The sequence below is a fragment of the Sus scrofa genome, chromosome X (genome assembly GCF_054392235.1).
Source record: "Sus scrofa isolate SSC_HxYL_T2T_F1_AM1 chromosome X, Sscrofa_HxYL_maternal_Yorkshire_Landrace_v2.0, whole genome shotgun sequence".
Taxonomy (NCBI): Eukaryota; Metazoa; Chordata; class Mammalia; order Artiodactyla; family Suidae; genus Sus; species Sus scrofa.
The window spans coordinates 133,749,039-133,771,082 of record NC_139401.1 but is presented as its reverse complement, the minus strand read 5'-3'; the positions used below and the strand labels follow the sequence as shown (position 1 = coordinate 133,771,082).

The 22,044-nt window shown below is 39.2% G+C and overlaps 1 protein-coding gene, 1 long non-coding RNA gene and 1 other non-coding gene across 10 annotated transcripts in view; 2 read left to right on the top strand and 1 right to left on the bottom strand.

Annotated features, from left to right (window-relative positions):
- LOC110257716 (uncharacterized) overlaps window positions 1-22,044 on the bottom strand; it is a 152,800-nt gene that overhangs the window by 13,633 nt on the left and 117,123 nt on the right. The window lies entirely within an intron of this gene.
- Window positions 1-22,044, top strand: part of GABRA3 (gamma-aminobutyric acid type A receptor subunit alpha3) — a 226,616-nt gene that overhangs the window by 137,584 nt on the left and 66,988 nt on the right. For all 7 annotated transcript variants that reach the window (XM_085007138.1, XM_085007137.1, XM_085007135.1 and 4 more), the window contains one exon: window positions 6,561-6,781. In XM_085007138.1, the coding sequence (XP_084863264.1) occupies window positions 6,561-6,781 (221 nt within the window). The remainder of the gene's footprint in view (window positions 1-6,560; window positions 6,782-22,044) is intronic.
- Window positions 12,607-12,709, top strand: LOC146394828 (U6 spliceosomal RNA). The gene has a single exon (XR_014835984.1). It is a non-coding gene; the product is annotated as a U6 spliceosomal RNA (small nuclear RNA).

Here is a 22,044-nt window from a genome sequence, read left to right as displayed (position 1 = left end):
GAAGATGTTGTAGTTGTTTATGTTGGAGAGTGTTTGGCCTATGTTTTCCTCTTAAGAGTTTTGTAGTGTCTGGTCTTATATCTAGGTCTTTAATCCATTTGGAGTTATTTTTGTGTATGGTGTTAGGGAGTGTTCTAATCTCATTCTTTTCCATGTAGCTGTCCAGTTTTCCCAGCACCACTTACTGAACAGGCTGTCCTTTCTCCATTGTATATTCTTGCCTCCTTTGTCATAGATGAGTTGGCTGTAGGTGCATGGGTTTAATTCTGGGCTTTCTATCCTGTTCCACTGATCTGTATTTCTGTCTTTGTGCCAGTACCATACGGTTTTGATGATTGTTGCTTTGTAGTATAGTCTTAAGTCCGGGAGCCTGATTCCTCCAGCTCCATTGTTCTTTTTGAGGATGTCTTTGGCTATTCTGGGTCTTTTGTGCTTCCAAACAAACTTTAAAATATTTTGTTCGAGATCTGTGAAAAATGTCCTTGGTAATTTTTTAGGGATTGCATTGAATTTGTATATTGCCTTAGGTAGTATAGTCATTTTGATAATATTAACTCTTCCAATCCATGAGCATGGTATATATATCTTTCCATCTATTTGTGTCATCTTTGATTTCTTTCATCAGGGTCTTATATTTTTCAGAGTACAGGTCTTTTGTCTCTTTAGGTAGGTTTACTCCTAGGTATTTCATTCTTTTGGATGCAATGGTAAACGGATTGCTTCCCTAATTTCTCTTTCTGCTCTTTCATTGTTGGTGTATAGAAATGGAGTCGATTTCTGTGTATTAATTTTGTATCCTGTGACTTTACCAAATTCCTGGATAAGATCTAACCATTTTCTGGTAGAGTCTTTAGGATTCTCTAGGTATAGTATCAAGTCCATCTGGTCTAATGCTTCATTCAGGGCCTATGTTTCCTTATGGATTTTCTGTCCAGTTGATCTGTCCATTGCTGTAAGTGTGGTGTTAAAGTCTCCCACTATGATTGTGTTATTGTTGATTTGTCCTTTTAAGGTTGTTAGCAGTTGCCTTATATATTGTGGTGAACCTTTGTTGGTTGCATATATATTTAAAATTGTTATATCTTCTCCTTGGATTGATCCTTTGATCATTATGTAATGACCTTCCTTGTCCCTTAAAATAGTCTTCATTTTAAAGTCTATTTTGTCTGATAGGAGTATTGCTACTCTAGCTTTCTTTTGATCTCCGTTTGCATAAAATATTTCTTCCATCCTCTCACTTTCAATTTTTATGTGTCCCTAGAGGTGAAGTGGGTCTCTTGAAGACAGCATTTATATGGGTCTTATTTTTGTATCCATTCAGCCAGTCTGTGTCTTTTGGTTGGGGCGTTTAGTCCATTAACATTTAAGGTAATAATTGATATGGATGTTCTTATTGCCATTTTATTAATTGCTTTGGAATTGTTTTTGTAGCTCTTTTTTTCTTCCCTCTTCTCTTGTTCTCTCCTCTTGGTTTGATAACTATCTGTAGTGTTGTATTTGCATTGATTTCTCTTTGTGTATCAATTGTAGATTTTTTTTTTGTCTTTTTGCCTTTTCTAGGCCTGCTACCATGGCATATGGAGATTCCCAGGCTAGGGGTCTAATCGGAGCCATAGCCACTGGCCTATGCCAGAGCCACAGCAATGCGGGGTCTGAGCCACGTCTGTGACCTACAGCACAGCACACGGCAGTGCTGGATCCTCGACCCACTGAGCAAGGCCAGGGATCGAACCCACAACCTCATGGTTCCTAGTCAGATTCATTAACTACTGCACCATGATGGGAACTCCCAATTGTAGATTTTTGGTTTGCAGTTATTCTGAAGTTTTGATATAAGAGACTATATGTATATGAGATTGGTTTAAGTTGTTGTTCTGTTAATGGCAAGTGCATCTCCAGTGTCCTGCATTTGTACCTACCTCTTCTCATAATTTCGGAATTTGGTGGTATAATTGTGCTTGGATGATTTCGTATCTTTACTGTATATATACCTTTACTGGTGAGCCTTGTTATTTGTGGAATTTTTGTTTCCTGTTGCAGTGTTTTCTTTTCTGCCTAGAGAAGTTCTTTAGGATTTGTTGTAAGGCTGGCTTAGTGTTGCTGAATTCTCTCAACTTTTGCTTATCTGTGAAGGTTTTGATTTCTCCTTCAAATCTGAATGAGAGCCTTGCTGGGTAAAGTAATCTTGGGTGGAGGTTTTTTCCTTTCATCACTTTAAGTATATCCTGCCACTCCCTTCTGGCCTGCAGAGTTTCTGCTGAAAAATCTGCCAATAACCTTATTGGGGTTCCTTATATGTTATTTGTCTCTTTTCCCTAGCTGCTTTCAAGATTTTTTCTGTCTTTAATTTTGGTCAGTTTGATTAATATGTGTCTCGAGGTGTTCCTTCTTGGGTTAATTTTATATGGTACTTATTGTGCTTCCTGGATTTGAGTGAGTGGTTCCTTTCCCATGTTAGGGAAGTTTTTGACTATTATCTCTTGGAATATTTTTTTCTGTCCCCTTCTCTCTCTCTCTTCTCCTTCTGGCACCCCTATGATATGGATGTTGGTGCGTTTAACATTGTCCCAGAGTTCTCTGAGACTCTCCTCATTTGTTTTCAATCTTTTTTCTCTTTTCTGTTCCGCATCTGTGATTTCCTCTAATCTGTCCTCCACCTTGCTTATTCCTTCTTCTGCCTCCTGTATTCTGCTGTTGGCTGCTTCTAATGAATTTTTTACCTCATTTCTTGTATTTTGCATCTCTTCTTGCTTAAGTTTTCTATCTTGTATCTCTTTGCTCATTGTTTCCTGTAAGTTATCCATCTTTGCCTCCAGTTTATTTCCAATGTCTTGCATCATCTTCAGCATCAACAGTCTAAAGTCTTTTTCCTGGAGGCTGAGAATCTCCTAATCACCTAGCTGATTTTCTGGGTTTTTTTCCTTTCTCCCTTATCTGAGTTATAGTTCTCTGTCTTTTCATTTTTATAGGTTTTTGGCGTGGTGACCTTTTGACAGATAATAGAGTTGTAGCCTCTCTTACTTCTGGCGTCTGCCCCCCTTGTGGCCGAAGTTGGTACGGGGGCTTGCTGTAGGCTTCCTGATGGGAGGGGCTGATGCCTGTCCACTGGTAGGTGGAGCTGATTCCTATCCCTCTGGTGGGTGGGGCTTTGTCTCTGGATGGGATTAGAGGCAGCTGTGTGCCTGAGGGGGTCTTTAGGTAGCCTGTTTACTGAGGGGCGGGGCTGTGATCCCACCTGGGTGGTTGTTTGCCCTGGGGCTTCTCAGCACAGATGGCTGGGGCCAGCTTTTCCCCAAATGGCCACCTCCAGAGAAGGGCACACTGCTGAATATTCCCGAGAGCTTTGCTTCCAATGTCCTTCCCCCACAACAAGCCTGTTTTCCCGGGAGGTCCTCCAAGAACTGCAGTCAGGTTTGACCCAGATTCCTATGGAGACTTTGCTTTGCCCTGGGACCCAGTGCACGTGAAAGTCTGTGTGCACCTTTTAAGAATGGAGTCTCTGTTCCCCCCAGTCCCATGGAGCTCCTACGCACAAGTCCCACTGGCCTTCAATGCCAGATGCTCCACAGGCTCTTTCTCCTAGTGCCAGATCCCCACATGTGAGAGTTTGATGTGAGGCTCAGAACTCTCACTCCTGTAGGTGAGTCTCTGTGAACCAGTTACTTTCCAGTCTGTGGGGCTTCCCACCTGGGAGGTATGGGGTTGTTTATATAGTGAAATCGCCCGTCCTACCTCTTGATGTGGTGTCCTCTTTGTCTTCTGGAGTAGGATATCTCTTTGAAAGTTTCTGGTTCATTTGGTTGAAGATTGCTCAGCCTTTAGTTGTGAATTTCATTGTGCTTAGGAGAGAAGTTGAGCTCCAGTCCTTCTATTCCGCCATCTTAATCCCATCTCCTCTCAAGCCTTTGTCATTTTAATTATAGTTCTTTTATAGTATCTATTTGATTATTCTGTTATATGAAGTTATTGGAACAGGTATAATTCAGTTATACATTATATCATCTGACTTTTGCTTATGAGCATTTCCTTAAGTGTTTTTTTGTGAATTGTGAAGTTATTTTCAGCAACTATTTTTTGATGGCCATGTCCCTCCAGAGTGTTTCAGTGTTTGGTTTTGTAAGTCAGTCTAGAGGTATCTCCATCCTGAGACCTCTTTTTATGTTTTAATTTTTCAACCTGTAAACCCCAAACCATGCATACATTTAAATATCAATCCCATATAAAATTAGACGTGAAGTTGGGGGTGGAGATGGACTGGGGGTTTGGGATGAAAATGCTATAAAATTGGGTTGCAATGATCATTGTACAACTATAAATATAATAAAATGTCACTGAGAAAAAAATAAAATAAAATTAGACACGAAGTTGGTAAATCTCAGTAGAAATGGTTCCCTTAAACCTCTCCATTTCAGAATTCCTGCTTGGATAGACAAGTTTCCTTTCTGAATTTCCATGGTATTAACTAGTTTTGTCTGTTTGTTTTATCTAATTCACTCTTTTGCTGAAATAGGAGCCCTTCAGGGTTTTGGTTTTATGTGGGAGTCCAATCCCAAAGATAAAGCTTCTTCTCACTCTCAAAAGTGTTCTGGTTTAGGATTTCCCTGGTGGCTTGGCAGATTAAGGATCTCACTGCTGTGGCTTAGGTCACTGCTGTGTACTGTCCCTGGCCTGGGAAATTCCACATGCCGTGGGTGCAGCCAGTTTATGAAGTGCTTTCCAGGTAAAGGAAAGGTATTGGAATTTATACCAGGTATTGTTATAGGACTTACATACAGAGAGATGGGTCACCAAGGCTTATTTCCAGGAAGCAGTGTTTATGCACGCAGGCACTGGCTCAGGGGATTCATATCCAAATGCTGAGCCCCAAATGCAGCAGGGTGTTGCATTATATACCTTCTGTTAGTTTCCTTTTTACATTTTGGTCCCTTTTTCCCCTTATAAGGTAATGTACATTCTGTAAATTCTGATTGGATGGTCCATGTTACATAGGTGCACATGTGCACATGAACACTGTGTCATGCTGCCACAGAGTTACACCTGTGCACACAGATGCTGGTTGTGCCATGTTGCCTTCCCTTTGTTCTGGGAGGGCCATTACCACAGTATGATTGGAAGCCACTGAGGAATTTTAAGACAAAGGATTTTAAGTGGCTTCTGGGTGCTTCTTTATTTTACCTGACTGCCTAGATGTGTCTCCCTTGTCTCGTGTAGTTCAGTGGTCAGTCAAAGATTTGGGCAGAGTTTGTACTCACATTTTGTGACTTACATACTCAGTGGTTCTTTTTTCCCAAGGCCTCCCCCTGAATTTTCAGCTCTTTGATCAGCTTTGAGCTCTGTCTTCTGAGGTATTAAGGCAAACACTTTTCTAATTTCTGCCAAACTTATAAACATCACCCACCACAGTTCTGTCATCTGCCATTTAGTGGAATACTCCCCTATTGTTTCTGCCTGAATTTTTCTCTAGAAACAAAGAGTTTCCCTTATGTATGTAGTTATCAGCCAAAATTTGGGGGCAGAGTATATACTCATATTTGAGTTCCATACCTTCTGTGACTCTCTTGCTTCTGGGACTCCCACTCCTAAATGTCCACATTATTGGCCACTTTGAGCCATTAGGCTGAGATATCTGCCACAGAAATGCTAGGTTTGAGAGAGCACTTTAAGGAAAGCAAAGCCACAAACACCCTTTTAAGCTGTTGCCAGTGCCATCTTTCAAGAGTAAACTTTCTTCAAGTTTCTGCCTACTTTTAGTCATTCCCAATTGATTTCAAACTCCCTCTCTCTCTCTCTCTCTCTCTCTCTCTATATATATATATATATATATATATATATATATATATATTCAAATTTTATAATTGATAGCTACAGAAAGGTATATCTAAATTTTTTACTCTGCTGTTCCCCAAACCTGGAATACTTCTTTTTATTTGTGTTTAGATGAATAGCAATTTTGAAAATTTTCTCCATGTTTATTAGAAACTTTCATCCATTTAATTTATTTTCTATTCATGTAATTTACCAATTTTTCTATGTGTATGTTCTTATGTATGTGTAAGAGTTCCTTATTTATTGAAGATAATAAGATATTAACTCATTATACATATTGTTATTTTGAGAATCAAATGAAATGTGTTTTAAAATTTCAAGTTTTAGTTTTATGGTTATAGTTATATTGGCCTTTGATGTTCATATGAGATCATTTAGTAGAAGAGACAAGGTAAGGATTTTATTCCTATTAGAGATGCCACTGCATAGAGAAAGGAGCTCTTACTTTTTCTTAAGACAAATTCTTGTGTTCAGCTTGTATGATGTGCCAGGCAGTGTTGACAGTGACCTTCCTAAGCAAAATCTTGTCAGATATATTATCTATGTACTTATTGATTACCATGGTAATATTTCTTAATCACAGTCATTTGCTGTACTACTGGTAACTACTGTTAATAGAATGCTGCTTCTATACATCAGAGGAAATACTGCAAAGTAATTAATATTTTCTAAGGGAACTGTAGGTCCCTACCAGAACTCTATTGAAACATTGTTCTCTCTGTTTTTGTTCCTAGGAGTACACAATTGATGTATTTTTTCGACAGACATGGCATGATGAAAGACTGAAATTTGATGGACCCATGAAGATCCTTCCACTGAATAATCTCCTGGCTAGTAAGATCTGGACCCCTGACACATTCTTCCACAATGGCAAGAAATCAGTGGCCCACAACATGACCACACCTAACAAGCTGCTCAGACTGGTGGACAATGGAACCCTCCTCTACACAATGAGGTCAGAGAGTGTTACCTTCCATCTAAAGTATACCAGGGGCAGGACCAAAGGTAGAAAGCAGCATGTTTTAGGCTAGCCATTGAAAATTCTGTTAAGCTTACAGATTAGAAATGCACATATTGGCATATAATTCCTAACACATTTGTAGGTATGCACACTCAAAATATATATATATATATAGATATACATATAGAAAGTTGGCCAATAAGCACATGAAAAATGCCCAATATCACTAATTATTAGACAAAAGAAAATCAAAACCACAGTGGGATATCATTTCACACTGAAAATGTCTATCATCAGAAAGTCTACAAATAACAAATGCTAGAAAGAATGTGGAGACTGGGAGCCCTCCTACGCTGTGGGTGGGAATGTAAGTTGATGCAGCCACTATGGAAACCAGTATAGAGTTTCCTTTAAAAATTAAAAATAGAGCTACCAAATGATCCAGCAGTCCTACTCTTGGGCCTATATCCAGAGAAAACCTTAATTAGAAAAGATATATGCACCCTAATGTTCATGGCAGCACTGCTTACAATAGCCAAGACATGGAAACAACACAAGTGACCATCAACAGACACACACGCACACATGCACACACTGGAATATTAGCCAGAAAAAAGAATGAAATATTGCCACTTGTAGCAGCATGGATGGATCTAGAAAATACCATACTAAATGAAGTAAGTCAGACAGAAAAAGACAAATATCATATAATATCATTTATATGTAGAATCAAAAATAATATAAATCAATTTATATACAAAACAGAAACAGATTCACAGACATAGAAAAGAAACTTATGTTTACCAAAGGGGAAAGGGAGAAGGGGGATAAATTAGAAGTGTGGGATTAACAGATACAGGCATACATAAAACAGATAAGCAAAAAGGATTTACTGTATAACACAGGAAACTATATTCAATATATTAAAATAACCTATACTGGAAAATAATATTTTAGAATATATGTGTATATGAAGTTCCCATTGTGGCGCAGCAGAAACAAATCTGACTATTAACCATTAGGTTGCAGGTTTGATCCCTGGCCTCACTCAGTGGGTTAAGGATCTGGTGTTGCTGTGAGCTATGATGCAGGTCACAGACACAGCTCAGATCCTGCATTGTTGTGGCTGTGGTGTAGGCTGGCAGCTGTAGCTCAAATTCGACCCCTAGCCTAGGAACCTCCATATGCTGCCAGAATGGCTCTAAAAAGCAGAAAAAAAAGAATATATGTGTATATAACTGAATCACTTTGATGTACACCTGAAACTAACACAATACCAACTATATTTCAATTTAAATAATAGAGAGTTGGTCATATGAACATTCTCAGACACAGAGATATATATTCACAATGTGTAAATGTATGCATACTCAAAGACGTGTGGACTAACACACAGGGATATATTACTCAAGGACACTTAAATACACAGACTTACAACCATCTACATAGGTGTGAACACTGTCAGAATAGCCTAGTTACTGAAGCAACAAGATATCCCTATGATGCAGAATAGTAAGAATCAATTGAAATAATGATATTTTCTGAAACATACAATGTTATATATAAAAATACAAAGTTACAACAACATATATTTTATGCCACATTGCCTGGGAATACTAAGGAGTTTGAAATAAATGAATTTCCAACCTACTCAAAAACATATCTTTTAAGAAATATATTTCATACTTTTCTACTATCAAAGCATATAAACTATCACAATTTTATGTTTTTCATGACTCATTATTATCATTAGAGTTTTTATGTATTGAAATTTTGTTTTTAAAAAAGAATACCTTTGAATACATTTATAGTTCAGTAAGATTCTTTGCCCCAACCAAAAAAATTTCTTGGTTCTTGTTTTATGATTTTGCTAATTCCGTTGCCATCAGTTGCCATTTCTTGAAGCTCCCTCTTACATTAATGAGTGTCAGTTTTAAGTAACTGAGTGAACATGTATTGAATGGGAAAATGTGATCTTTCAGTGTAGGTTCTGTGAGTATTTCAAGTTTGTGCATCTGTTACTACATGGTAAAACTGAAATAATGTATGCCTGGTAAATATGTGATGAATATGTGAAGCGTGCATGCATATATGCTAGTTCTTCATTACTTTAAATTTAATATTTATTGATTTTTTTTCTAAAATAATTCGGAGGACAAGAGGATGGCCTAGGAAGAATGGATAGCAAGTGGATTCTTAAGATAAAAATTGAATTAAAGAGGAGGAGCTGAGAGAGTAAAGAATGATGGCAAAGGAGTTCCTGTCATGCTCAGAAGGATAAGAACCCAACTAGGATCCATGAGGATGTGGGTTCAATCCCTGGCCTCACTTAGTGGGTTAAGGATCTGTCATTGCCACAAGCTGGCTTGGATCCAGTGTTGCTGTGGCTGTGGTGTAGGAGCTTCTATATGCCATGGGTGTGGCCCTAAAAAGAAAAAGAAAAAAAAAGAGTGATGGAAAAAAGGGAAGTGCTTAAAAGTGGAGAAATGGGAGGAAGAATAACCTGGAGAAAAGGTCAATAAAATTTATATATATATGCATATAATTGATCTCTTCCCAGATCTTTTATACACACACACACACACACACACACACACACACACACACAGAGATATCAATTGATCAGAGAGAAGAGGTTAGAGGAAAAAAATTATGAGGAGAGAGAAAAAGAGTACCAAATTTGAGAAAATAAAAGAAGATTAGGAGAAGATGAAGTAAAATAAAAATGATACATATAGGATATCCAAAAAGAAATATAAGCAGTAGGTGGGAAGAAAGAAAAGAAGACATAGAGAAGTAGGGGAAGAGATACTGGAGGGAGAGAAATTGTGGATGGAAGATTAGTAGTATTAATCCATTCATTTATTCTTCTACATATTTTGACTCCCTATACATATATGGCCTTCAACTAGGTTCTGGGTATGCAAACATTAATAAGATATGATCTTTATTCTTAAGACAGTCACAGTACAATAGGGGAGAAAGGCTAATAGACAATCACAAAACATATTAACTGAAATGTTAAAACTATTGGTAATTATGAAAGGATAGAAAAGGGTCATGTAAGTCATTCTCTTGAGTCAGGTTAAGCAAAGGGTCACTGGATGAGGCAACACCTAAATTCCTGATTATTAGTATTGGCATTCATTTTTGTATTATTAAATACATAAAATGTAGTCAAGAAAATTGCAGATCAAAAGTGGAAAGAAGAGAGGAAGGACATTCCAGGTAGAGAAATCCAAGTGAGCAGTTGCAGGAAATTAAATGGTATATTACAAGCAAGAGAATGAGGTGGTCATTTTTAAAAATAATTTTTATATGGTACCCCTGTTACTGTGTAAAGAATGCATTTGAAAGGAACAAGACTAAAAGTAGGGAAGCTGGCTAGGAGACAGTTTACATAATCTAGAAGAGGAGTGGTGAAGTTCTAAATCAGAGCAGTGGATTAAGATGGAGAATGGTGGATATACTAAGGAACTAGACAGTAAAAACAGCCAATATCAGAGTGAGAGCAAAGAGGAGGAATCAAGGTAGAATTTACTCAAGCAAAATGGGTGAATAATGGTGTTACAAACTGGGGTAGATATGAAATTTAGGAAAAATTTATATAGAACAAACCTGTGAGGTTAATTTTGAACAAAATAAGCTTAAGAAGGTTATAGATTATCCAAAGACAGAAGTCAAATAGCAGTTGGATATCAAGTCATAAGATCAGGAGAGAGACACAAGCAAGAGATGTAAACTTTGGTATTGTAAAGAAAGAGATGGGTATATAATAAATACATTCAGGGGTAAAGGAAATATTACTATTTATTTATTTATTTATTTATTTATTTTGAGTGGAGAGGCTCACATATTTGTGAGATAGCCGGAAGGGACTAGTAGAAAGACAAAGATTGAAGATACAGTAGAAATAAGGTTTTGCTGATGTCACATTCCCAGAAAAAATTGTCAGGGGATAGTATTAAAACTATGGTGAACATTTAACTTGTAAAGGAAAAAGGATATTTCTTCTCACATTGCATTCAAGAACATGAAGCTTAGATATAAATGTTGAAAAGGAGGTAGGGAGGATAGGACAGAGTAGAAGCATGAATGCTTATAATGCATGAAGGAGAATTTGAAGAGACTAGAGCACACATAGAGGAATAGATAGAAAGGAGATATACTTGTAATAAAGTACATAAAAGAGAAGAGTTTGAAGAGATGAGAGTGTACACAATTGTGAAAAGAATGGAGTAGAGTAGATATAAACAGAATAGAGGATGTATGGAATGAGGAGGTTGGAGGGATGGAATTATGATGGAATTATGATGATGAGATGCAGATGGGTAAAAAGCAATAAGAAAATAGAAGAAAATAAGAAAATGTTCATTGCAGCACTATTCACAATAGCCAGGACATGGAAACAACCCAAATGTCCATCCACAGATGATTGGATTCGGAAGAGGTGGTATATATACACAATGGAATACTACTCAGCCATAAAAAAGAATGATGACATAATGCCATTTGCAGCAACATGGGTGGAACTAGAGAATCTCATACTGAGTGAAATGAGCCAGAAAGACAAAGACAAATACCATATGATATCACTTATAACTGGCATCTAATATCCAGCACAAATGAACATCTCCTCAGAAAAGAAAATCATGGACTTGGAGAAGAGACTTGTGGCTGCCTGATGGGAGGGGGAGGGAGTGGGAGGGATCGGGAGCTTGGGGTTATCAGACACAACATAGAATAGATTTACAAGGAGATCCTGCTGAATAGCATTGAGAACTTTGTCTAGATACTCATGTTGCAACAGATGAAAGGCTGGGGGAAAAACTGTAATTGCAATGTATACATGTAAGGATAACCTGACCCCCTTGCTGTACAGTGGGAAAATAAAAAAAAAAAAGAAAATAGAAGAAAATCGAGGAAAAGCTAGAGGGAATAAAGAGGGATGGGAAGAAAAGTAAATGAACACATAGAGGAGAGAGAATACAGAATAAATGAGGAGAGCAGGATAATGAAGAAACAGAATAAAAGGAAAAGAGGATGGTGGATAGGTTTGAGTTTTGGAGGAGGGGGTAGAAAAGAGAGAAGAAAGTAGAGGGGAGGATGGGAGTGTTGAAATATGAAGAGGTTGCAGATTAAAAAGGATAGAAGATGAAGCAGACCAAAAGATTAGTTACCTGAAAATAGAGTTGGATGAATTGGAAGAAGATGACCATTGGGTCCTTTATTCTAGTGTGAATTGAACAAGAAGGTGAAGTTTTGATAAGATAGGCATCTATACAGAATACCCTTGTATTTATTGTGAAGCACAGAACAGAGAAGTTACAGAAGTTCAGAGCATGATGAAGCTCTTGGTAGAAAGCTCTTATAAGTAGATGCTTTACCTTGGACCCAGGAAGGTAGGTCCCGAGGAAGACCTAGGTTCAAAACTTAAAATGAAAGCTTGAGTCTATTTATCACCATGCATTTTCATCTAGTGACCATTTGCAAGAGAAAATTATCTGCTTTCTCATTTTGATAATGATGTAGCTGTTGCCTGTCTTGCAAACACACGAAAAGCACAAATTGGATAAGATCTAAAGGACACTTGGAATTTTTCAGGAAGTGTAATTCTATAGCATTCCTAATGTTATTTTGACCCTCAAAAATCACATCTGGATTCCATGGGAAAAATATAGAAGGACAACTTAGAAAAATCTGACCAAGGATTGCATGGCTATGTAACTAGGGCAGTTTATTATAATAAAGCCTTCCCTTGCTTTATCTTGGGACCTCAGGACAACCATAAAAATGCAGGCTAGAGCTCATTACCTGCTGTTTGCTTCAGCAACCTACATACTAAAATTGGAACAATACAGAAAAGATTAACAGAGTCCAGCTCAAGATGATATACACTTTTGTGAAGTATTTTCTACTTTTTCAGATATACATAGGATATATATGGATCTTCATTTCTGGTTAAAACATCTTATTTATTAATGAAGATATAGGTATATTCATTTTTATGTTCTTTATACTTACCATATATAAATATTGCATAGTATATAATACATTTAAAAAGTTCCACTGATTATTTGAGTAGGAGGAAAAGGTACTTATTAAATTTAGTTAGATTTTATCTCATTCCCTTGAATCATTCATTCAACACATTTATGAGTGTTATTGCATTTAAGGCTTTGGGATATGTACTGAGCTACCGAGATAAATAAGACACAGCTCATGCTCTTAGTGACCTTATAGTCTAGTGGTTAAAGAAGACATATGCACAGATGGCTGCACAATAATATAAAAGCCCTTAAATAGAAGGAGGTGCAAAATGTGATGTAATTGTAGGGCAAAAAGCATCTAAATTCATGTAAAAAGGGGACAGTGGTTATCCTGTATCTTCAATCTTAAGGAAAATATAGGTAACTGTTAAAAAGATGAGTGACAGAGTGAGGTATAGAAGGGTATTCCAGGCAAAGAAAACAGCATACACAAAGGCAGGTATTAATGAATTGATAACATGCATCAGAAAATTCATGTCTCTCTCTCTCTTTTTTGTCTTTTGTCTTTTTAGGGCTGCACCTGCGGAATATGGGGGTTCCCAGGCTAGGGGTCGAATCGGAGCTGTAGCCGCCAGCCTACACCAGAGCCACAGCAACGCAGGATCCGAGCCGCGTCTGCAACCTACACCACAGCTCATGGCAATGCCGGATCCTTAACCCACTGAGCGAGGTCAGGGATCGAACCCGCAACCTCATGGTTCCTAGTCGGATTCGTTAACCACTGAGCCACGACGGGAACTCCGAAAATTCATGTCTCTTGTTAGAACTTTCATTTTTTATTCTTCCAAAAATATTTCTTGAGGGATTATTGAGACAATAACAGTATTCAGTGCACTAGAGATAAAATGGTAGGCAAAAATAGATGTAGTCACTTCTGTCATATAACTATATTCTAGTGGGGAAAACAATTAAACCATGATGAAAACATAGCATAAGTGCTAGGATCAGGAAAGCACACAGTGTTATAGGAACATCTAGCAGGGACAATGAAGTGAGTCTATGGGGAATATCCACAATTAATTCCAGAGGAAATCACTTTTTTTTTTTGTCTTTTGTTGTTGTTGTTGTTGCTATTTCTTGGGCCGCTCCCGCGGCATATGGAGGTTCCCAGGCTAGGGGTCGAATCGGAGCTGTAGCCACCGGCCTACGCCAGAGCCACAGCAACGCGGGATCCGAGCCGCGTCTGCAACCTACACCACAGCTCACGGCAACGCCGGATCGTTAACCCACTGAGCAAGGGCAGGGACCGAAGCCGCAACCTCATGGTTCCTAGTCGGATTTGTCAACCACTGCGCCACGACGGGAACTCCGGAAATCACTTTTAAACTGAAACTTAAAAGATGTGTCGAAGTAAATTAAAGATAGGGAAGAAATGCCAGAGAGAGAGAGTACAGCAGATACAAAGCCCAGAGGAATGGGCAGGGGAGGTAATAATGATACATTAAAGAAGCTAAAAGAAATTCAGTGTGAATGGACTGTCATGAAATGCGAATTCATGTGCCCAACATACAGTGAGGCCACACAAACTGAAGTGTTGGAGTTTGGAGCAGAAAAAGGTTTATTGCAGGGTATACAAGGAGAATGGGTGGCCCATACTCAAAAAACAAAACAAAACAAACAACATCAACAAAAAACCTCCCTAATGGTTTTCAGGGAGAAGCTGTTATGGGCAAAATTTGGGGAGAGGAATGGAGTTTGTGACTGTCTTCTGATTGGCTGGTGGTAAGGTAATAGGGCAGTGCCTCAGGAATCTTGTTTTCAGCTTAAAGCTGCCATCCTCCACCTGGTGGAGGTCTTAGTTCCTGCGGAACTCAAAGATACTGTCAGGTATATTCCTTGAGGAGTAACCAGGACCCTGCCCCAAGGCTGTACTATTATTTCTTGGCTGCTTCTCCTTTGTTTCTGCATTCCCTCACTTTCCTGATTAGAAACTTCTTTGACTCTGCCCTTTGGAACTCAGGGAAGATCTAGGAGTCCGAAGCCTTTGTACAAACAAGAAACAGGGTCCAGGCAGTGCCTTTCCCTGGAGGATACCACAGGGTCCAACTCAGTTGCAGGACCACAGAGAAAAGTGCATGGAAATGGCCTGTTGGGAAGCATGCTTATGATCTCTATTGACATAAAAATGCTAGGGATCCGTGGAATAGTTTTTTCCAAAGAGAATGATACCAACAGAATTGCATTTTAGATAGATTACTCTCCAACAGTGTGGAAGGTAGATTGGAGGAAGGCAAGATGAAGGTGAGGTGCCTAGCGATATGAGCTATAAAATTCTAATGATATTAATAACAACTACTATTGAAACCAAAACACCTTTGACTTGAACCTAGCCTAAACCCAGATTGGGACTTGAACCCACCTTTTTTTTTTAAATTAGAATCACTTACCTGATGTCTGGACTTATTGAGGCTCAGGTTCTTTGTGTCTCAGCGCAGAAAGAATTCAGCAAGAGGCAAAATTATATGCAAGAAATAGATTTGTTAAGATGCTTATGAGAGATGCAGGTGGGCAGGCGAGGAGGGTCTGTATAAGGTGAGTGTGGAAAAAAAAAGAATGAGCCGGGTGTTCAGGCAAAGAGAAGGAAATTTATTAAAGGGAAATGAGGGGGTGACTGACCCTTGAGAAGAGCCAGCCCCCTGCCTTTCTGGTGGGTCCTTTTTATACCCTGTGGATGGAAAATTGGATCCCCTAAAGGGGGATTAGTTTATCTTTAGTCTGCAGCTGGACTCTGGTGTTCACGTAGTCTTAAGAAAGCCAGAGGTGTGGTCTTATAGTCCTGGGAAAGTAGGCACCAGTGGCGAAAACAGAATGTCACTTGAGCAAGGTGGTCAGTCTCGTAGGTCACTGTGACTTCATATTTTATTTGTGAGGTCAGCACAATGAGCCATTTTAACAATGAGCCCCCATGTAGCCCCTAACATTCTGCTCCAGGATTAGGTTGGCTACATTTTTATAATCCCAAGGAAAGTGGGGGAGGGGGAAAAGACCACCTTCTTCCTCATTCTTTGAGTAGACGGCAGGCGTATATCACTAGCTTCTCGTTCATATTGGTTAAGAGAGTGTTCGACCCTATGAGGTCAAACTAGGACTGTTTTTATGGTTTTATAGTTAGGCAAGCCTGCTTCATTCCATGACATTGTGATGGCTTTCTTGAGGGATCATTAACTTACAGTGGTCTCCCAAATCTCCCTAGGTTTTCCCTCTGTATCTATGGTCCCCTACTGGGACTTCAACAACTACCTGTGTAACTATCCTATTCTATCCCTATGATATGTATCGAACACCTACCCTACCATGTACCAGACACCATGTAAAATATCTCTTATCTTCACAAATCTATTCAGTATAGATATTATGATCCCTATTGAGCTGATGTAAAAAAGTGAAGTTTAAAAAATAAAAATGATTGCCCAAGATGATGCAGTAATTAGGTAAACGCAGATCTGTTTGAGTTTAAGCTGCTGCTTTTTCCACTAAGTAAGGTTTCTAAAAAGGATATGGTTATTCTATATGTTCAAAAGATAGTGTTAATAGTATTATATTTGCCAAGCAAGGAACGTGCAAGGCCAAGTTGGTAAAGCAAGAGAGATTTATTAAGGCATCAGAGGGGCACGGCCTGAGCTCAAGATGGTGCCCGCCCTGACTGTGAGGAGATGCTAGGATTATAAAGGATCTGTGGTGGGAATCTGTGGCTGGATGGAGTTCATGGTGGAAACTTGTGGCAAGAACAATGAAGAAGGAGGAGGGGAAGGTCAAGGGAGGAGTAAGGGTTTGAGTCCCAGGACAGAAGGAAGTTAATCCTTGTAGGAGTTTAATCTATGCAGGCAGTTTTTTTTTCCACAGGGCATTGTTTCTTAAGAAGCTGCCCAACTTGAGCATCCACATTCTGGGAGAGGGTGTCTGTCCTCAGCAGGTCTCCAAGGTGAACAGCCACATTTGGCGGGTTGGGGGGTCGTTCTACATCCTCTTGGGAACCTATCAGATGGTATTTGGTGCCTGATTGGAAATAGGTGGGGTTAAGGCTGTTGTATGAGTACTTCCTGTAACTAAGTCCCCTAGGATAATGTAGAGGAGTAAATAAACATTTGAAAAATGGCAGTGATAAAGAGGGATAGTGGAAAATATAGCCAGATAGCAGACCTATTTGGAAATATTTCTGCATGACTGATGAGGGATAATAGTCTGGAAGCGATACAGAATATATTAATCCTGTAGTTACAGAAAGCATTATTGATTTTTTTAAAAAGTGAACAACATGATCAGATCGTTTGAGTTAACACAAGTTGCTGAACCCAAAAATGTTCAAACACAGCAGATTTGATCTGTCTCATAACTATCTAGGGCCAGTATCCTGTTTTTCTCCATCCTGAATTCTCCTCAGGGCACACCAACAGGGGGTGGCTGCAGTGGCTGATGGCTTGGCAAGCAGGCATCATTCTTTGTCTATACAGGGAGTAAATGTAATAAGCCGTCTGAATTGCTTGACATATGTTCTGGCACATGTGTACTCTCTTAATATCCCCACTTACATAATCATTGAACTGAACTCAAGTTTCAGTAGAACCAAAGTCACACCACACCATTAATAAGTGACAGAGCTTGTACAGAATCCCAAGTCATTCTTATGTTAAAGCAAACTGTTTTACCCAACTACATCTCACCACTTCCACTAAGAAGGGAGTGTAGGGGACATCAGTTTTAGCATAATGAGCTTGAGGTGGATATGACAAGCTGCAGTTGGAAATGCAGCTTTGTAACCCAGAATTTTGATACAATGGAATTTTGTGAAATTAAATAAGTTGCATAAAGTGTCTTCTATATATTAGGCCACACACTAATTGTGTCCTATGTTTAGCTGAAAATTAAAGAAAATGTTATCTCCATGTTGCACCATCACGAAGAAAGTAGTGTTTTTTGACCAATTAGGAGAGGCTTATTGTCATATTCAGACCTGCATTCCTCCTTTTGTTTTTTTAATTATATGACTGGGTCAGTTTTGCTCAGGTACTTGGGATTGTTGACTTAAAAAATTTGCACAACCTGAAAGTTGAGAGTTAAATTTTATTTGGGGGCAAAATTAAGACTTAAGCCTGGGAGACAGCATCTCGGGTAGCCCCGAGAAACCACTCCGAGGAGGTGAGAGGGGAAGCTAGGATATATGAGTTTTGCAACAAAGGGAAAGTTGTAGGGACAAAAGATTTACAGATAACCCGTTTCTATGGGCTTACTGGAATTACTCCTTCCATATGTACCTCAGCTGTGAGCCAGTATTCTTTGTTTCTTTCTCTTTTTTTATCTTTTATCTTTTTGTCTTTTTAGGGTGGCACCTGTGGCATATGGAGGTTCCCAGGCTAGGGGTCCAATTGGAGCTGTAGCCACCTGCCTATGACACAGCCATAGCAATGCTGGATCTGAGCCTTGTCTGCAGACCTACACCACAGCTCACGGCAACGCCAGATCCTTAACCCACTGAGGGAGGCCAGGGATCAAACCTGCAACCTCATGGTTCCTAGTCAGATTTGTTTCCACTGTGCCATGACAGGAACTCCAGTATTCTTTGTTTCTTTCCCGAGTTCCCTCAGAGCTCACTGGCCCACCCTTGGCAGTGTCTGCATTCACAGATGACCATGACAACTTTTGTTTTCGCCCCAAAGAGGAAAGGGGAAATATCAAGATGTAAGTGATAAAGGTGAGGGGGAGATGCAGGAAGCCATGCACACATTTTACAGTTTGCTGCTGGTCTCATGAAGGTTATTACTAGCCATGAGGAGCAGACATCACCATGAAGGGTTTTTGTGTTTTTCTAGATATGAGGAGATGCAAGAAGTGGGCTCATAAAATCTCCTAAAAATATCCATCTGAAGACCTGCTCTTCTGGTTTTCCCAGAGCACAAAGTGCCTCACTCCTGGTCTCCACCCTGAGCTCCACTCAGGGGGTGCTGTGGGTCCGTGGCTGCAGTGGCTCATGTTTTACTCCATGTAGAGGCTGATGACAAGTGCCTAATTTCAGTTCATAGGATGTTCCAAAGACAAATTACTTGAAACATGAATTGTGCATGATGCCTGGACTTTGCTCACAAACACACATGCAATTGTTAATAGAAAAGCTCCTCTCTTCTTGCTTTAGATGCAAATAGCTTGTATTTGAGTCTTCATTATAGAGACTGCCTCTGAAATGGCCAGAAACCATGGAAGGCATTTGAGGCACGTTTGTACCGACTTAATATAATCAAATCAACCAAGCATTGATAGCTTTGTTTCACACCGTCCTTTTTTGTAATGGCTTTTGCTCTAGGGGATTCCACCTATAGTTCCTTATTCATTAAGCTAGCAACTGACTCACAGAACCACACTTAGTGTGTCTCTAATGAACAGAAATAGCATAGAAGAGATAGAGTGGCTCATTTTGGACTCTGAGAAAGCTTCCAGTGAGGTGAAAAGCATGTAATAGTACAAGTCCTCAGTCAATCACAACTTATGCTGTGCATTCTGTGTGGTAATATCAACCCCTAGCTTCCAAGAGCCCACATCTTAGCAGGAAAGATAGGACACATAATTTACTATACCATAAGGCATAATGGAAGTTTCACAAAAAGCCAACAATGAAGTACTGTAAGCTAAAAATTATAGGCTTCATTAAAACTTGGAGCCATGAGCCCAAATGTGGGAAGGTATCACACAGGAAGTAGCATGTGAGCTGGAGGGAGCGGAGAAAGAATGTATTCCCAAGAGGTTTTCTCAGATTTGTTTCATTTTTGCCAGCTCTAAGAGAAAATCAGGGCCTTAAAATAATAAGAATGCCATTTATTCTCAAAGGTAAGAAGCTGAACTTCAAGCAGATTGAGTTTGTTAAAAAGATCACTCTTATACAAGGGGTATTTTCAGATCACCAGAAGGATCCCTTTAGTTCTGGAGAACCCAACTATTTTATTTTTATTTTTTATTTATTTATTTTTTTATTTGTGTTTGAACCCAACTATTTTAGATGCTACTGTTATTGAATATGTCTGACACACAGTTCGCCCAAACAAACTGAAACGTTGGAGTTTGGAGCAGAGAAAGGTTTATTGCAGGGCCAAGCAAGGAGAATGGGTGGCTTATGCTCAAAAAACCCAAACTCCCCAGTGGTTTGTGAGGAAAAGTTTTCATAGGCAAAATTTGGGGTGAGGGCTGTAGGGTGTGTGGCTTTCTTCTGATTGGTTGGTGGTGAGGTAACAGGGTGGAGCTCCAGGAATCTTGTGCTCAGCCTGAAGTTACCATCTTCCACCTCAGTGGGGGCCTTAGTTCTGCAGCAGGGCTCAAATATATTGTTATGCATATTTCTTGATGAGGAATGAGAACCTTGCCCCAGCCTGCCTATTGTTTCTTGACTGTTCTCCTTTGTTTCTATATTCCTTCCCTTCCTTGATAAGTAGTTCTTTGAATCTGCCCTTTGGAACGCAGTGAAGGTCTGGAGGCTGAGTAAAGACTATTTCATAAATAAAAAACTGGGGACCCTAAAAGGATTTGTACTTGGGAAGGCCCCACAGGGTTCCTGCTCAGCTTCTATACTTCTAGACAGAGTGAAGACTATATGTTGTGGTGAAATGAACTTTACATAGAGTAGGAATTAGGAGTTCTAAATGTGAGTCTTAATTCTGGTCAAGATCAGCAGTGTAATCATAGACAAGGCATTTCTGCCCCCTGGGCATCAATTTCTTCATCTGGGAAATGAGACTGACAATACTTCTTCTGTCTATATGCAGATTTATTAAATCGAAAAGCATTTATGTTCTATGCCAACAGCCATACTATGGATAATATGTAGAGACACTTCTCTCAAGTTGCTCACAGTCCTGTACAGAAGACCTGTACATAAAGAGACTGATAATCCTATGTGCTATTAAAAAATAATTAACAAAAAAGGTGATACAAACAATTTCACATCATGAGGTGGAACCTCAACAATGAGGTGGAAGGCAGGAAGCTTTTATAGGACAAAGAATAAGTGAAGGACTTGAGGGAAATTTGTTGCACATGTAAAGAGGAAAATGCATTCCTGGAAAGACAAAAAAGAGTCCAACAAAATTTGTACAAAGACGCAAAAACATGGAGGCTTTATTTGGTGAAATCACAAGTATTTACAAACGGCTGGAGAGTGGAGGGAAAGTGCGAACATCAAAAAAACTAGGATTTTACACATTTTAGGTAATTATTAAAACTTAGATGTGCTCCATTATGTTGACTAAAAAAATACAACCTGAAAGTTGAGAGTTAAGTTTTATTTGGGGTGAAATTAGGACTTAAGCCTGGGAGACAGCATCTCAAGTACTCCTGAAAAATCACTCAGAGGAGGCCAGGGGGGAAGCTAGGATTTTTAAGAAAGGGGAGATAGTAGGAACAAAAGATATACAGATAACCAGATTTACAGAAGATTTACAGAAAACCAGTTTCTATGTGAAGACTAAAGGTCTGGGTTTCCTAGAATCACTCCTTTGATATGCATCTCAACTGTGGGCCAGAGTATGTTTCTTTCCTGAGTTCCCTCAGGGCTCACAGGCCCACCCTTGGAAGTGGGTGTTCTCACAGATGACCGTGACAAATTTTTCCCCAAAGAGGAAAGGGGAGGTGCATGCAGCCATGCACACATTTCACAGAAGTTTGCCGCTAGTCTCATGAAGGTGACTGCTAGTCACAGACATGTCATCATTGAAGGATTTTAGTTTTTTCTTTTCTAGATATGAGGAGATGCAAGATTTGGGCTCATAAAATCTTCTCCTAAAAATATCTATCTGAAGACCTGTTCTTCCACTTTTCCCAGAGCAGAGAGTGCCTCACTTCTGGTCTCTACCCTGACGGCAAGTGCTAAATTCAGTGGTAAAGTGGTGATCTTCCAATTAGGAAGCCCGAGGGCTTCCAATGTACTGAATGAAACCTTTTGCCTATAGCTCAAGGGTTTAACAGGGAACTTGCAGAAAGCTGGGATTCTTATGACTAATGTACTGCTTGGTTTGAGTGTTTGGTGCTGATATATTTCAGGTGACTCATCTTATACTGATAATGGCTATTAATGATTTTGCTGTCTTGTCTTTTTCATCATAAAGCCCAGCCCTTTTTTCCATGATAATAGAAATAGCCTATCTACTCACCTTAAGACAAAAGATACATATAGATTGAAAGTGAAAGGGTGGGGAAAAGTATTTCACGCCAATAGACATGACAGAAAAG